The sequence below is a fragment of the Balaenoptera borealis genome (genome assembly GCF_965194805.1).
Source record: "Balaenoptera borealis genome assembly, chromosome: 2".
Taxonomy (NCBI): Eukaryota; Metazoa; Chordata; class Mammalia; order Artiodactyla; family Balaenopteridae; genus Balaenoptera; species Balaenoptera borealis.
The window spans coordinates 121,529,864-121,547,604 of record NC_138867.1 but is presented as its reverse complement, the minus strand read 5'-3'; the positions used below and the strand labels follow the sequence as shown (position 1 = coordinate 121,547,604).

Genomic DNA, 17,741 nt, shown 5'->3' with positions numbered 1-17,741 from the left:
TGTTTAGTTTCTTCAGGGCTGGCTACCTACTTGGGTAACACGGTTGCTCATAAAACATTCGATGCTAGGGCGAACTGTGCCATGATGGCCACTGTTGTACCTGGGAGTCCTGGGTCTATAAAACTGGGGGGTCCAGACTTGCTTCTTTTAGAAACAGAAGCCAGAGGATGAAAGGTGCCAAAAGACAGTCATGAGTAGTTGATAATGTTATGTTCAGTCGATTATTTCTGTCTCCCTACTCCACAATCATGGATGTTTTTAGAGTCTATACAGTCAAGACGGAGTTTTTGGTGTGACAAGGGTTGCTGTTTTCAAGAGACACAAACTCTGATGGTAGAAGGACTTCCCTTTGAGCTACAGGTATGGCACACATAACTGCAGAGTCCTGGCAAACAGTGAAATCACCCTGTCACTAGCATGACTCTGTGTTGCTAATGTCGATTGGCCAATACCTGATTGTTCATTTATTCTCTTTCTCTTTGCCTTTCTATCCAAAAAGCACTCAGCAAGAGGACATGAACTGGAATTATGTTGAAAAAACAAACAAACAAACCCCAGTTTGGTGTGACAGAAGAAAACACACATTGGCTGTAGAAATACTAAAACACTAAACTAAAAACTGGCTCCAATCCTAGGATACAAAGGCCGGCAGTGCTATACAGGGTCCATCCCTCTATGTTCAGATTTGAAAACAGAAGAGAATATCATCAGTCTTGAGCAAGTCAGGACTTTACTTGCCTGGGGGGTGGGGGAAGAATGTGAAACTAGTTGTCTTCTCAAGGCATGGCATTCTGTAACTACAGAACTCTGTTGAGTACCTGGAGGAGGTGAGAGACTGATCTTGATGCCCCCAAAAGACTCAGGCTATGTCTGCCTACCTGATCCCAGGGCCTTCCAAAAGCAACATGAGGCTCCTGGGAAAGCTCAGGGATTTTGGTCAATAGTATTCCACTCTGATACCCAGTTCACTCTCCTAATCTGCCCTAAGATTCCCTATTCCAGAAGACAGAGTTAGAGGTGGGGAGTAAAGATAGTGGAGGGTAAAACCCATTTTCAGCCTTCAAGTTCCTTCTTATTTGTCGGCTCATATTCTGAACAGTGTCTCCAGTTCTGTAGATGATGGGGAGGAGGGGAGCCTGGCCAGGGAAAGGGAAGCAGAGTAGCCATCTGTCAGGGCCCAGCACGGCCCAGAGAAGCTGGGAAGGGGTTTACCTAAAATTCCCATTGGTAGTAGCTCCATTTCCCTCGGCTTTGGATCAGAGCCAAATGGGGAGGGAGGCACATGCTTCCAAGTGGTCAAGCTGGGGCCAAGTGTTGGCAGGTAAGCTTCGGAGGAACTCCCAAAGCCAGGGCCTGGGACTTCTGGCCGTCCCCACATTAGCTCTAGTTAAGGTTCCAATGGGGCAGGTGGTGATTTAAAACGTCCAATGTGTTAAAAGCATTATGTTGCACTCTTTCTATTTGGAAAGCACAGTGGTATAGAGTGTGCTTGTCCCTCTAGCCCCTTTGAACAGGTCCCCAGGCTGTTCAAAGTCCACAGGGAGTAGGTATAGCCTGCTCATATGTGCCCTTTCTTCTTGGGTTTTCAATGATAGCTTTCCTGAGTCCTATCTTGGTCTTCTCCAGTCTTAATTCTTGTTCCCTGATTCAGTGGTGGTGTCTCGCTCACTGCTGGGTGAGCTCCTGGGTAATAGCTGTGTCATCCTTGAGCTGATGGAATGAATCACAATGACAAACTCCTATTAACTTTAAAGTCATCTAGAAAGCTATAACAGCACAATCTCCACCCCTCTTTGGGGGTTTTTCTTTGTCTTATTTTGGAGCTATAGGGAATCTGAGATGAATAAACATGTTTAGGGAAAGGGGAAGAAGCAGCATGTCAAGACCTAAAGATCCTAAGAAGCCAGTTTTTCTTGGAACTTAGACACACACATTTGCAAACTAGCTTGGACTCGTTTATAAAGCCTTAGAAGATGCGCAGAAGAGTAAGATACAAGGAGCATGCAATTATCCCATCTTCTGTCCTGGTACCTTGGGGTACCAAGAAATACACCTGAGAAGAAAAATGAAAAGAAAAAAAAAAAATCTAACCCCTGGCCTCACCTGTTTAAATCCTGAGCTTCATCTTACTACTGGATAGGAGTTCTCGGAAAAGTTCATTGCCTGAAGATGCTCCTTCCATCTCCAAATCCAAAGCCCAAGAAATGCTCAAAAAACCACATCTGGATAAAGAAGACTGAACACCATTAATGTGTCATGCCCACCAACAAGAGCCAGCAGAGTGTGTGGAAATATCTTCTCCTTCCTCAAGGCCAGAGAAGGGATGATCTTAACTCTCTTCGACCTTGTGTCCCCTCTCTCCCTCGTATACACACCTGTTCAGCAATCAAAGCTTAAATGTGTGAAGCAACTAACTTATAGAATATCAAATATAAAACTTTGCCATATAGTATTTCAAATCACTCTATTTACATGTTTATCTTTTCAAAAAAAATGTAAAAGATACAGTAATTCAACACAATTCAAGTTTTTCTTTTCCTCTTTAAAGTTCCCTCAAGAGGAATTCCAGAAGCAGGACATACTCTGGAACAATGCCACCATCCCGAGGGGCTCCTGTCCTGGAGAGCTTGACAGTCCCTCACTTCGGAGTTTGTCTGCCCAGAATCACTCTTGCAAGGACATTCAAGTGTGGAAATACTGGGACTCTCTTCTTTGGAAGCCAAGTGAATTTGAAATGTCCAGGCCAAACCTCCCTACCCAAGGCGGTCTTCCACATGACCCAGCCCCTTCTGGACCAGCAAGTTCTCTTTCTCATAAGGTACCCATCCCACCTTCCATGCCCCAACCTTCTGGCATCCTCCTAAATCACAATGGCTTATGATATTAGTCTCATGCCTCAAAAGCCTGAGAAACAATTCCCTTTTTCTGAGTGGCAGTGAACATGTATGTCCTTTTAAACTAGAGGCCATGGGGTTAGTCCAGGAATCATGCCTGAAAACTGCCAGGGCACCAGTGCTGAGCAGCCCAGGGCACTGCCAGGGGGCTAGTCAGTGAAGGGCTACAGGCAGGCAAGGACAGGGGAAGGGACAGGTGAATGGGAGGGAATGAGTCATTGGGAGGGTATTCCCCTTTGGGAGGCAGCATGTTGCCCTCTAGAAAGCAGACACTAGTTGCATGGAAGAACAGAAATATTAAGCCTGTATGTAATTTAATCTCAAGAGGTTACTAGAGTTTGTTCCAAATATATCCTGGTGCTGCTGAAATTCATCAGAAAGGGAGCAGTTCCCAGCTGCTATTCTATCTGCCCCCAAGTAGACCTTGATCTTCGCCTTCAGGTCGTTGGAAAACCATTCAAAAAACGGCCAAAAAGCAGGGAGAAAAAAATACGTCATGCAAAGAGTGTGTTATTTTCTGGTTTGGTTTTAGAGTAGGTTGGGTTGCCGTGGTTACGAGGCAATGGCAGCCCTCGGTGGCAGAGAAGTTCCTAGCTTGGGAGGGGGGCCGTGGGGGTGTGTGTGCTCCCCTGCATGAGAGGACTGGACAGAATTCTGCTGGTGCTGGGCCAGTGGCTGCTTGAGAGATGGTGAGAGATTGGATCTTATGTAAACAGCGCCATAACCCTTCTCTATCCCGCATGCAAACAAACAGACCCAGCCGCCTATAGCACGGCAGGTCTCAAGTATTTAGAGGTGGGGTAGAGAGAGTGTCTACTGTAAACAATAGCTGTGGATCCAGACTGGGTCTCAGGCCACTGCCCAGCCCTGTCAGAGCCAGCTATACTGCAAGCTCCTGGGGACTGCTTATATCTCACTTACTTCCTTTTTCAGAAGGTTGGGGTTTGGATGACTACTGAAACAAAATGAGCTCACCCCACGTAGGGTGCTAAATGAGAGAAATGGCTTTGTAAGCCTTTCTTGTTATCAAAATCAAACGGCCTCCTCCGCTGATTTACTTCTGTTTCTTGCAGTATCACCGCACGTCAGCTGAGATGATCATGGGGATGGGTGACACCAGAGTTCCCAGAAACATTCGTGTTGACAGGTAGCAGCAGAGTCAGTCACCCTGCACTTCTCAGCGGCGAAGAGCAATGGCCCACAACACTGGAATCAGCAGTTGTCATGGACACCATCAAAAGCTCAGCAGTTCTGCCAGGGCCCATGGTTAGAGGAACTCCACGTAGTTCTCGGGGATGAGGCCCGTCTTTCCATTCAGAGTCCCCTCCAACCAGCCGGGCTCCTGAGATGGATGCACTGTACAGGAAGCGGGGAGAGAGCGACAAGAAATGCCGTTACGGATAGGGTAGGAGGTGGGTGCGCACTGTGCGTGTGTGAAGGAAGTTTAGAGATTGGGGGCAGTCGCCCGTTAAGTTACATCAGTCTCGGATTTGTTTAAACCAGAGTTTCTCAACCCACTGGGGGACCTGGTGAAGGTCATTCTGAACGTTCTCCATAATTAAAAGGGGAAGAGACACAAGGCATTCAAAATTCTGCATACAATTTTAGGAGTTTCACGGACTTTCTGAAGTTCCTGGTTTAAACTGTAAAGAAGTAACAGATTCCTGCATTTTAGTTTAGAGGTCACAGTTATGATATCCCACCTATATATTTATTTACCTAGGTATCCATCCATCCAGCCCTATACTCATTTACCTACCCAGTATTGACTATGTACCAGATAAAGTACCTATGGAGGACTGCTAAGAACTAGTCCTTAAAGATATGTAGCTCCTGGACTTCCCTGGTGGCACAGTGGTTAAGAATCCGTCTGCCAATGCAGGGGACATGGGTTCGAGCCCTGGTCCGGGAAGATCCCACATGCCGCGGAGCAACTAAGCCCGTGCGCCACAACTTCTGAGCCTGCGCTCTAGAGCCTGCGAGCCACAACTACTGAAGCCCGTGTGCCACAACTACTGAAGCCCGTGCGCCTAAAGCCAGTGCTCGGCAACAAGAGAAGCCACCACAATGAGAAGTCCGTGCACCGCAACGAAGACCCAACACAGCCAAAAATAAATAAATAAATAAATTTATTAAAAAAAAAAATGTAGCTCCTAATCATGCATTTTACTTCCCTCCGAATCCATACCCTCTGCTTCTAATTTCCTTGCAAATTCCCTCTGCATTTTTGTTTTGTTTTGTTTTGTATTTTATAGTCTTCAAATAGCCCTCTCGTGGTTCCAACCATACCCTTCTTTAGTTTTCTTTCCTGTTCTCTGGAGTTTTCCTTCTTCCTATATACGAGTCTGAAAGCTGTCTTCTCCCTCTCTCTATTGCAATTTTAAAAATTTCTACCCTTTTGATTTTTCCATATCCAAAGAATATATACCCAATGCTCTGTGATGTCACAAGCCATCTCCATGGAAACTACTGTGATACTGTAAAAATTATATACAATCCAGCTGAGTCTGCAAAGCAGCCAACACCAGGAAGGAAGAGAGAAGGAATCCTGGACTTGGAGAGGAGGGTTGTTCATGTTTTTTGAACTGGGAATATACAAATCACTCTTGGGCGAGGCAGGACATTTGTTCTTACTGTTTTAGGAAAACTCCAATCCTCCGAGATTGTTTGGAGAGAATGAATTTTCCTCTATTCCCTTCCTAGGCCAATTAAGTGACTTCCTGAGCTTGTTTTAGAAAAGCATTTCCGCCCCCAACACTACTATAAAACTCTAGTTTCAGTTTGTAGGGAAATAAGAAAGAAGAGAGACCAAAGGAAGTAAATACAGAAGCAACAGAAGGACACACACTGAGGCTCACAGAAGATCAATGTCAACCTTGGCTAGATCTTGAAGGCTTCTTTAGGAAAAGACAAGGTCAAACATCTATGAGGTGGCCTCCAACATGTTTGCCTGATTTCATATCTCTAGGTTTCAGGAATAAACCCAAGTAGCGAGGGTACTTTGGATTCATGACACCACACAAGGAGGAGTCTGGGGGAGAAGTGCCATGGAAGAAAGAACACAACACAACTTAAAAGCAACCTGGTCTCTCCAATGACCAAGATCTTCCAGCCCACCGCTAAAATGCTAGCACCCAAACACCCCTGCCTTCTGCCCATCCATCCAGCTGATACTGCCAAGATCACTTCAGTTTCTTCAACCTATCAAGTGATAATAAAACTCTCCCCCCCTCAGCGGGTTCTTGTGAGGGTTCAGGAACCAATACGGAGAAAGCACAGTAAATGCTCAGTACAGGTGAGTCAGTAGGAGACCCTGTGTCATTTGATCGGTCATTCAGAATGGTCAGCAGGACTCTCCTGGTAAAAACCAAGTAAGGACCTGGTCTCAACAACCACCTAAACTTGGGGAAATCTCAAATGTTCAGAACCAAAACCAAACAAATCAAACTCACTCCCCAAAACAAAAGACCTAGAAAGAGGAAACCAACCAAACACACAAAATGAAAAACAAAAAAAAAGACAAACCCTCCGCCCCCATTTGACAGCAAAGCTCCTAGTTGAGTTGTTGTTCTACCGGATGCACCGAGTCCATCTCTTTCAGACTTTCTCCCTTCCTGGCCAGCTGTTCAAACACAGCTCAGGTGCAGAGGTGGTAACGTCTGCAAACATTAGAAATGGAATTTGCAGAATAAGGGGAGAATCAGAGGGGACAAAGGAGGCCCTCCAAACTAGAGAACAAGAGATATGTCATGGGGGACGGCAGGGGACAGTGCAGCCTTTGGGTCAGATTGCTGACTCAGAGAAGTCAGCAAGTCAGGCTTTAGTAAGGGATGGTACCAGACCAGGTGCAACAGAACCACCTGGATGCTTATTAAAACTGCAGATTCCTAGGCCCCAGCACACATCAGTTACAGCAGAATCTCTAGGAGTGGGGCTCAGGGATCTGCATTTTAACTCATTCACAGAAAGTTAAGTTATAACTCTTCTGTGCCAAAATGCCTCTGTAATGAGGGTGATAATAAGAATTAACTAATGGAGGACAGAGGCAGCCCCAGATGCCTCTGGCTTTCTGTTGTCTTTTGTTTCCCTTCCTCACACTTGAAGGCTTAGCTGAAGCCCTACCTCCTCCATAAATATCATCATGGAACGCCATCTACCTGCTCCCTCCCTTCCCCTGGCTCCCGGAATGCTCATAGGTCCTTTTACTGCTGTTCAAATGTGTTAACTTTGTTTCCCTAACTAGTTTTTTAGTACATTTAATTTTGTATTCTATCACTCAACATTCTTCACTGACTCCCCTCTGGTGAATTACAATGGTAGAAGCGAACACGCTACAAATGGTGCCTGGGAAACAGCCATGGACTCAGAGAGTTAAATATTTACTGACTCATTTGGACCTAAGGATCCTAGCTTGTACTATTATTATACCTATTTTACAGATGAGAAAATTAAGGCTCAGAGAGGTAAATTAATTTATTCAGGGTCCCAACGGTAGAGCCAGAATTTGAATCCAGCTTGTGTGATCCCAGAGACCAAGCCCTTTTCCACTACATGATGCCTCTATCCAACCAGAGAGTGTGATCCTTGAGGATAAGAATGGTGATGCTCACGGTGAGCACATACTAAGCAGTGGGCCCTTTGCTAAGTGCTGCCTCTGCATCGCCTCCTTCCATCTTCAGAAGGACTATGGAGTTGGTTCTATTATCCTCATCTTACTGATAAGAAACTGAGGCTCAGAGAATTTAAGCATCTTGACCCAAATTACACAGCTGGTAGGTGATGGAGGTGGATCTGAACTCAGGACATCTGACCCTAGGGTCTGTGGTCTTAAGCACTACCACGTTGGCCTAGCCTAATGCTCTGGACATCGAGGATGCTCGTAAGTACTTGCTGGGTTGAATCGCACCAATGTCCAACCTTCTGAATCGCACCAGTGTCCCATGTGCTATATAAACACACAAGATGTTGCAGTGAGCTGTCTGGGCAGCTCTCCAGCCCAGCAGGCATATAATAAATATAAGCTGCTGCTGACATGGGCGTGCTTCCTGCCAACTACTCTCTCTCAGCTCAGTCCATATACACTCCACACACCCCTGCACAGGCACCTCATGCTCTCCCCGCTCGTTCGCTCACGGTGGACCAGGAGCAAGTGTGTGGCTACGATCTCTAGTGGCTGGCTGCCCCCCAGGGAAGCAGCAGTGGCTGGCACAGGTGCAGACCCCTGTGTAGCTGAATGCATGGACTCATTTAACAAACGTTCATTCAGCACCTACCACGAGCCACACACTGTGCTAGGTCCCTGCACATAGGATAGAACAAGCAGATGAGATTCTGCTCTTGGGGAGGGACCATCTGTAGTAAGTAAGCATGTAATTGTAGGTAGTGATGAGGGGAGGGAAAGAGACTGGGATAGGGATGTGGGTGGGTGGCCAAGAGTTCGAAAAGCTAAAACCCGAATAATCCACAGGAGCCAGCCAGGCAGTGGGTAATGCAAGTGTAACGGCCCCTAGATGGGGAGAAGCTTGTTGTGGTTTCAGAACAGTGGTAAGTCTTTCTTAAAAAGCCAGCTCGTCAATGTGTAACTACTCAACTCTGCCACTGTCTTGCTATAGATAATATGTAAACACAAAGGCGTGAGTGGCTGTGTTCCAATGAAGCTCTATTTACAAAAGCAGGCAGCGGGCTGGATTTCACTGGCAGGTCATAGTTTGCCAGCCCTATTCGAGAACATAAAGAAGGCCTGAGAGGCTGCTTTGTATCAAGGGAAGGTGAGAGGGGGCCAGACGGCAGGGGCAGGACCTGCAGGTCCTTGTCAGTAATTCTAAGAACAGGAGGCAAAATAACATGATGTGACTTCCATTTTTCAGAGATCAGTCTGGCTGCTGTGTAGAGTCTGGGTTATGGGGCGAGAGTGGACGCAGCAAGACCAGTGAAGCAGCTGGTGGAAACACCTGGGGGAGACATGGAGAGGCTGGAGAGGCTGAAAGACTCCACCGAGGAACCCTCTGTGAACCCCACTGCCTGAGATATCCTTTATCAGCAAAGGAAACCCAGGGCAGCCCTGCTTTGCACTCACACTGCACCCGGTACCCCAGCAATGAAGGATCCAGCCCATGTCAAATCTTGATAAAAGTATCCCAAGAACCCAATTTTAGTGAACGGCATGTGAATTTTCCAGGTATCACTAATCAGGTTGCTTCTAGATGACTAATGTTCCTGAGAACATGAGTTATTTTTCTTTCCAGTTACTGTGTGAGGTGCTCTTGGTGAAATGGCCAGTTTCCTAGTATATTGGCAAGGGCTGACACTGGAGTTATTTCTGAGTATTGCACAGCCATTGCCCACTGCACAAAGTCCAAGAGCTGACTGAACAGCCTCTCCAGATTCACAGTGGGCCCCTGGAATCCAGAGGCTTGGAGATTAATCGTTACGAACAACAGACTTTCCCCTCAAGGTGCCCCTCCCTCTTCCTCCCCCTCCTTTCTTCTTCTTCTTGATCCTGAAAAAGACAAGACACACACACACACACACTCACTCACTCTAACTCTGTCATTAGGAAACTTTTTTCTGATTGGTCTGATGATTTAATCTGACAGCTACAGAGCATCCAACTTACATCGTCCTTACCTGGGACCTTCAGCAACAAATTACCAAGAGAGAGAACAAGGAAAAAGATCTCTCTAACATGTGAATAGTGCTTTCCCCCTTTAATGCCCGACTACTCCTAAAGAGGCGAAGGGATGGGGAAAGTAGGGTCGAGGTAGCATTTTCTACCATCCAACCAGTCTAAAATCTCAATCGACATTTTGTCAGATCCTTCTTCGACTGCAGCTCAGTCAACACTGTGAGGTGTTGTCTTTGGGGCTTAATTTGGCCTTTTGCTCTTCAGGGAATTGGAAAGGTCACTGACATTGCTAGTTAAAAAGAAACTAGTGTCAATGAACGCTGCCATGGCCCCTGGAGACCACGGGAAGGCGGGGTAAGGCCTCTGACTCTCTCCTGCTCTCATCTGTCCTTGTAGGATTTATGACAATTACTGAGTGGAGGGGCGGGAGTAGTAACAGAACCTGCTGGGAAGGAAAGGACTTGGCAGTTAAAAATCAAGTGTCTTTTAATTTCTTTTTTTGGTTAGCTAGTTAAACTACTTCAAAAAGGAGACTTAAAAACTGAAGAAGGTGGGAATGCCAAATGGTGCAACCCCTCTAGAAATCAGTTGAGCAGTTCCTCCAACAGTTAGACCTAGAGTTACCATATGACCCAGCAAGCCCATGCCTTGGTGTATCACCAAGAGAACGGAAAACCTATGTCCCCACAAAAACTTGTATGCATGTGTCTATAGCAGCATTACTTATAACAGCCAAAAAGTGGAAACAATCAATATGTCCATCAATCGATGAATGGATAGACAAAACGTGGTATATCCATACAATGGAATATTACTCATCAGTAAAAAGGAATGAGGTTCTGAGGCCTACTACAACATGGATGACATTGAATATAGTGCAAAGCGAAATAAGTCAGTTGCAAAGACCATGAACTGTATAATTCCACTCACACGAAACATCCAGAGCAGGCAAATTTACAGTGACAGAAAGTAGACTAGTGGTTGCCTAGGCGGCATGGAGTAGGGTTGGGGTAAATGGGGCATGACTGCTAAAGGGAACAGGGTTTCTTTGGGGGTGATGAAGATATTGTGGAATTAGATAGTGATGATGGTTGCACAACTTTAAATATACTAAAACCCACTGAACTGTACATTTTAAATGGGTAACTTGTATGGTATGTGGCTACCTCAATAAAGCTCTTTTAAAAATGGAAGAAGGCTGCACTCAGGAAGAGGAGTCCCAAACAAGACACACACTCACACATACAGACCTTTTGAGAGCTTAAACCGACTCTTCCCCCGGGATCAGGGGTCCTTTGTGCTGTCAGAGTGAAGAGCTGATAGGAACACGGCAGTCCCTTGCCCATGGGAGTAGTGGACTGTGGTTTAGAGGACAGACCTTTCAGCTCTGGACTCACCTGTAGATGTAGGCATCTCTCAACTCTTGCTCACTGGTAGGCAGAAGCCCCTCGCCTGTTGACAGCATAGGACACAGAGCCTGTGCATGCATCCACTCTGATTCGTCTGCCGTGCAAACTGTGTCATGTTATGGCTGGGCTGTGACTCCCCCCACATGGGCCTATTCAGGGGACACTCTCCAAGGACATGGCCTTAGACAGCCTTCAGTGGACCCACTCCTACAGGTGTGCCAGGACCTAAAAGCTCTAGCTGCTGACAGGAGAGGCAGTTGGGCTGGCTGTTTGTATGCTTTGATTTTTAAAGGACCCAAATGAAAGTTAATGGAACAAAGGTTTAAGGACAGTGCTTTAGAGGCTTTGAGAACCCTAAGTGAGGATGCAGGCCCAGAAGGCCACATGCAGTTGTGGGCTCATCCCCAGCCCTGCTGGCTCAGAAGATCAAGGTCTGCCGAGTGTGACCTGGGAATCCCCCAGGTGCTCTGTGACCTCTTTCCCATTCTGTCTACCCATGCCTGATTACTATCTCTGCCATGCTGAATGCAGGGGCTGGCCACACAGGGGGGCAGTCCCTTTGCATATGGATGCAGTCAAGGCTGTTCCCCAGGAGCCCATCTCTGCTCTGGCTGGGACCTCAGGGCCCTTACAAATAACCAGGACCCAGGGTGTCTAGGTGCAGTACCTACTGCCCAGCTGGGCTGTAGCAGCTAAAAAAGGAAAAACTGTCATTGTGAACGATCAGAGCATCAAGGTCTTTTTCTGAGATGGACGTAACGAAATGACGATCATCATCGTCACAGTAACAACATACTGAAAGCTTAATATGTGTTGAGTACTATTTTAAACATGTGATGCACACTATCTCAATTTCCTCTCGAAACTGTCTGGCATCTTTCTATGACAGAGGAGAGGACTGAGGCACAGAGAGGTTAAGTCACTACTTGAGGTCACACAGAATCAAGTGGTCAAGCCGGGGCCTGCGCTACGGTGGCCTGAATCTAGAGTTCAGGCTCTCCGGTGCTACATGGGAACCTTGGCTGCCCCGCATTTCTGGGTCTCAGGTGGGTGGTAGGAGGCATGGTCCTGACCTGGGTGGGACCGCGCAGCCGTGATGGGGAAGGGACACTGGGTAGTGAGCACTCACCCCTGCCACGGAACCCTGCCTCACCCCACCTGAGGTCAAGAAGGGAGGCCCAGAAAATGTCCAGTTCCTGAAACCAGACAGCTGGTTTTTGCTTCCTCCTTTGAGCAAAACAAACAGACCCTTTCACCCAGGGATCCAGAAGGATTAACCCCAAAGGAGAACTACATCTGGGGGAAATCTCAACTGTAACAGAAACTTGGGCCTTTCCCCAGAATCCTGATTTTCCTCGTAGGCAAATAATAAGTTATGACAAATTATAACAACAATTCCATCAATTTGCATTTTGAAAAATATTCCTTTTTTTTTTTTTTTTTTTTTTTAAGGGAGGAAAACAAACAAATGAAACAAGGAAATGGTGCATCAAGCAAGTCCCAGGCCCATGGGGCAAGTGCTCCGAATCCATTTTCCCATCAGGATGCCTGTGCAGGACAGCTGGTGCTTGGCAGGGCTGGTTTCACTGTGGGGTCATCTACCCGCTCCCGGCAGCTGGGGGAGGACGAGAAGGAACGCAGCGCAGCTTATCTGCCCGGAGCTCACCCGATGCCGCACCGTCTCAGAAACGGGCCTCTCTTGCCGTGGACAGTGAATCCCACTGAACCCAAGGATGGGCATAGACCCTGCGGCTTTAGCCTCCTCCCTGAGCTTCTGACCACTTGCAGGATCCCCGTTCTCCACTCCTTCGTCTCCTCCCACCATCCAGCCCCCAGATGCTCAAAGCCTGTGCAGGTACCATCCCATTTAATGCCCACGACACCTCGATGACACTGGCTCCGTCACAGTGAGGAGGTGATTCCACTCGTCCTCTTTTGATAGTGGCTCCTAAAGCTCTGCTGCTGCTCTGTTATTTTGGGAAAACACACCCCACCCCACCCCATGCTCCTTTTTAGTCTTACCTGTTCTGTTGAGATTTTCCTTAGGTAGAAAGGAACTTTGACAACTCCAGTGATTTATTTGAGAAACTCACCATTATCGAAGACCGTCCCTGCCGTGAATGAGAGCTCTGAGTCGTGTTCCGCTTTGCAGGCATATAAGGCTTTTGCCTTCCGGAACGGTGTGCTGGGGGAAAGCAGTTTATTTAGCATTTTTAAAAAACCCTCTGAAAGATATTTAATCTCTCTTTCTCCCCCTTCCCTGCAAGCCACCGAGCCTCCTCTCGCGGGAAGAGCCTGACAAGGCAGTCAGATGGCAAAACACGAGGTGGAAAAGTTGCAAAGGTCACCAGAGCAGAAACGAGAAATATGCAGAGAACAGCCATAAGCCTGGAAAAACCACACTTCTCGTGGGCTCACCTTGTGTCAAGTTTAAACCTGACTTGTAAGAGCTGAACAGTGGGAGGGCAGGCTGGACCCCATTTCTGGAGCAGGACTAGCTAGTGGGGGCAGTGGAGGCAGGAAAGAACCCCTAACTTGCTCTGGAGAACACTCACAGCAGACCCTGCTGAAAGTGGCCAATGCTCAGTGAGTCAAAAGGAGAAATTCTAGCAAAGCCAGGTTTCAGCTCCAGGCCCCGGGCTGACGTTAGCTCTCCCACATGTTACTTATTTCTCATTGGGCTGGTGGAGCAGGATTCCAGAGCTGCAACTCCCGGACCCCCAGGGTAGGGCAGGGAGCAGACAAGATGTGGGTGTGAGCAGTTACACACGTGTGTGTATGAGCATACGTGTGCACTTGTGTGGGGAGGAAGAAGGGAGAGGGGGCATGATGCAATTTTTTGGGGCCTTTCTCATCCCAGGAGTGCTGACAGCCACTCTCACTGCGAATCAGAGTCACTTTAAAAAACGCAGATGTCTGGGTTCTACCCTGACTTGCAGATATCAGTATTTTTATAAAGCTCTCCAAGTGACTCTTGTGAGCAACCAGGGCTGAGAACCATCCTTCCAGAGCAGGGGTTGGCAAACTCCTTCTGTAAAGGGCCAGACAGTAAATATTTTAGGCTTCATGGGCCGTATGGTCTCTGTTGCATTTACTCAACTCTGCACTGTAGCACGAAAGCAGCCACAGGCAACATGTAAATGAATGAGTGTGGCTGCGTTCCATCAAAACTTTACTTACAAAACACAGGGGCCAGGCTGGATTTGACCTAATGGCCACAGTTTGCTAACCCACATTCTAGAGTGCAAGTCGCAACTGCTGGTAAATCAGTTTTTGCCTTGACATCCAACCAGTCCCAAATGAGCTACGGACTTCTCAAGGGTCACAAGAAAAATGACATTTAGCAGTCAAAAGTTGGCTCTTTATTTGCTGAAAGCAATCTCTCTTTTCCTCAAAGCCAGCATATTTAGGGGCTCTAGGGCAGAGTAACAAAAGAGCAAGTAGGTCCTCTGGGTTAGACAATTATTCAAGGGATATATATTATTTGCTTTATCTTTATTTGGCTAATGGAGAGCCTCAAGGACCCAGGGATGCTAAACCTTCATGGCGTATTTATTTCTAGTGGCTGAATGAGTTTTAGCTGAGGCATGGTTGGTCTCAGGTAAATCCAGATAGGATCAGAAGGGGCAGGGCACTTTGGATCCTTATGGAACTGTTGCTCTTGGAGTCACCAAGTCCAGCTTCCCTCTGGGAAGGAGGAGCCATGGATGTCTGGAAACCTATACCAGGGCCAGAAATCTAAAACTTTTAGTCTTGGTTCCATGAAAATTGAAGGAAAGATGACTTAAAGGGTCTGTTGTACAGATAAATGGTTATCCAGAATTTGTTGCCAGGGTGCAGTTTACTGGTGTTCTCTCTGGTCTTCTAGTAGCCAGGAAATGATAACTGGGTGGGAGAAAACTGGGCAAGTGGGAGAACACAAAGTGCGTTCGCTGGTAGTGAAGGGAAAAAGAGCCTTTAGAACGTGACAGCTCCAACTAGAAACCAGCTCTCCCTGTGTAATTATCATTAATGTCACAATCAAGTTCAGGACAAGGGGCACATTCTGTGATCTAAGTAAACCAAGTCTGTGTGTTGGCCAGCAAGGGCCAAACAGCCAATGCGCTGCTAAAATTTTGTTTTTGTTTTTGTTTTTGTTTTTGGAGGGAGTAGGGAACAGAGAGGAGGAGTCATCAGCCAAAACTCCGTACGGACAGGCAAGTGGAGCCTGTGATGACATGGAAGGTGGAAGGAGAATCCAGTAGCCATGAGCCAGGGTCATTGTCCCTTGAGGATGGGGAGAGAGCACAGGGACCAGGGACAGGGAGATAAAAGGTGAGGCGAAAATCATCTGAGGCAAGGCTCCTCTGGCTGGATTTTCACAGAGGTTACTTATTAACCTCCTCAAATAAAGGGAATGGGACAAAACAGGGACAAGCCAGGGAAACCAACTGGGGTATCTGGCAGGAAGTAAGCAGAGGGAATGGCTCAAGTGCCCAAGATTATCATTCAAGAGGAGTAATTTTCCACTAATATCCGGTTTTAGGAATTTAATAATGATAACATTCAATAAAACAGTACATTAAAAATGAAAACAAAGGTGAGGAAAGAGTTTTTTTTTTTCTTGCTTTTCTCTCAAATTAAGAGGTGACAGACAGTCTACAAGAAGGTCTTTTCCTCCGAGACTTCCTCCTGCCCCCTTGGGATGTGCACAAGAATGGGAGGGATGATAGAGGGGTGCTTTTAAAAGGAGCTATTCCTGTTCCCCAGGACTACGGTTGCCAAATAAGATACAAGGCATCTAGTTAAATCTGAACTTCAGATCAATGAGGAATAGTATTTTAGTATGAGTATGTCCCAAATATTGCATAGGATATACTTATACTTAAAAAAAATCATTTGTTGTTTACAATTCAAATGTAACTGGGTATTCTGTATTTTCATTTTATTTGCTAAATCTGGCAGCCCTACTCAGGGGAAGGTCTTCTCTTTGTAAAAGTTTGTCAGCCCGAGTCCTGTGTCCCATGCCATACTCTCTCCCTGTCAAAAGCCCTGAGCGGTTTGTGTTAGATAGGGTTTCTACCAAAACAGATCCTGCTGGCACAGAGGTTTTGTTTGTAGGCTTTGGCTCTGATTAAAGAAATAAAAAAAATCCCCCCTAAGCATCTTTGGTTCTTGGGCTCCCTAGCTCCCTATTCTCTGCAAAGCATCTCCACACTGCACACAGAGAGCCTGAGGTGCCTGTGACTCTTCTGTGACACCGCCCTTCAGACCTCAGCAGGGCTTTCAAGGGCATGAACAAGCTTGGAACCTTCTGCTTGTTCATTGTTAATTTTCGCCTGTGAGCGTGGCACAGGGCCAGGAAAAGCACTCAGAGGAGTTTCCCTCAATTGCCCTTGCAAACCCTGCAAAATGACAACCCACTCTGCACTGTACAGGGAGTTGGGCTCAGCTAGACTGGCAGGATGCAACGGCTTGATCATTTAGGCATAATTTCCAGGAGCCCCTGTGTGAATCCAAGTTATGAGTTCGGGGCTGGGAGCTTTTCTAGGGGTACAAGTGAAAGGAAAGGGAACTGCTCCTCCAGTCCCCTTTCTCTGCTGCGCTGTGAAAGGCATCTCCATTCCTGAGCTTGAACTAACAAGCACTAACAATGCTTTGGAGAGGGGAGACCAAGCCACTTCCAGAGGAGATGTTATATAGAAGTTCATGGGCCCATTAATTAGGTCTAATTAAGTTTTTATTTTTAAAAGCTCTGCCCAGGGAAGGAAATCTGAAGGTTCATGTTCTGGAAGTGGGTTTGGGGGAACGTTTCGTTGGACCTGAATAATGGGTGTATGCCCCCACCTCTTGGCTGCACACTGCAACAGCAATTAGGGGATTTTTGCCCTCTCTGTTGGCTAGCTCCCCAGCTGTGTCCCCATCCGTGCTCAGCTTGGCACACATGGTCAGCTCAGTGATAGCCAACTGCAAGCCCTATTCTGCCTTGCCTGTTTCAAAAAGGCAGCTTCCTACAGGGTTGTGGAACTGCATCATCCAAATGGTGCCATTATACTGATGGCCAGAGTGAACAGTACTGTGTAACCATGAACCCAAACACATGGGGTGAGCAGATTCTATTGCCACTGTCCACTGCCAATCTGGAAATATCAATACTCTGGGAAAGGAGTAGCTAAAGAAGTAAAACTTGGAAATATCCTGGAAGATGGGAGTGGGGAGGTGGAGATACTGGAGAGGCAATAGGGCCCCAAAGCTTAGAGATATAAAAAAAAAGTGAATACCGTCAAAGCAGAGTACACTTCAGTTTTTTAGCTGAATGATTCTACTGTCCTGAGTCCCCCAACCCATTCTGTCCAGGGGCCAATATTCTAAAGATTTTACTTTGTTTTGAACAAATTGAAGGGGCCACATTTTGGCTCTGGTTCAGGTCTCCTGGGGCAATCAATGATCTAACTGGAACAACCCAAACCATATCTGGTGTCCTAGAAAGTTAACATCTCCCAAAGTGCCCAGAATATACCTAAGAAATAATTAGGAAATAACTTGAGTGTCAGAAAAAGTATACTCTGAATTTTTATCTTATTCCCAGGGTAAGGATAAAAGAATATAGTGAAAAGCTATCTTTTCCATCTTCAAGGGAAAAGCTAGACAGAAACCCTAGAGGAGCAGGCCAGGCTCTGGGGCCGGGAAACATGAAAACTTAAATTTGGGGCCACCCATGTGTTTGGAGGAAAGAGTGCTGGTTGAGGGCAAGAAGTCCTGAATTCTGGATTGGATCTCATGAGTCATGTGACCATGCACAAGTCACTTCTCTGTGCCTTAGTTTTCTTTCTC

The 17,741-nt window shown here is 46.7% G+C and overlaps 1 protein-coding gene and 1 long non-coding RNA gene across 5 annotated transcripts in view; one reads left to right on the top strand and one right to left on the bottom strand.

Moving 5' to 3' along the window:
• Positions 1 to 17,741, top strand: part of LOC309624593 — a 1,127,080-nt gene that overhangs the window by 976,539 nt on the left and 132,800 nt on the right. The window lies entirely within an intron of this gene.
• ARHGAP26 (Rho GTPase activating protein 26) overlaps positions 2,448 to 17,741 on the bottom strand; it is a 466,073-nt gene continuing 450,779 nt past the window's right edge. For all 4 annotated transcript variants that reach the window (XM_082382702.1, XM_082382700.1, XM_082382703.1 and 1 more), the window contains 2 exons: positions 13,022 to 13,113; positions 2,448 to 4,250 (listed from right to left, as the gene is read on the bottom strand). In XM_082382702.1, coding sequence (XP_082238828.1) covers positions 4,162 to 4,250; positions 13,022 to 13,113 — 181 coding nt within the window. In that variant the 3' untranslated portion in view covers positions 2,448 to 4,161. The remainder of the gene's footprint in view (positions 4,251 to 13,021; positions 13,114 to 17,741) is intronic.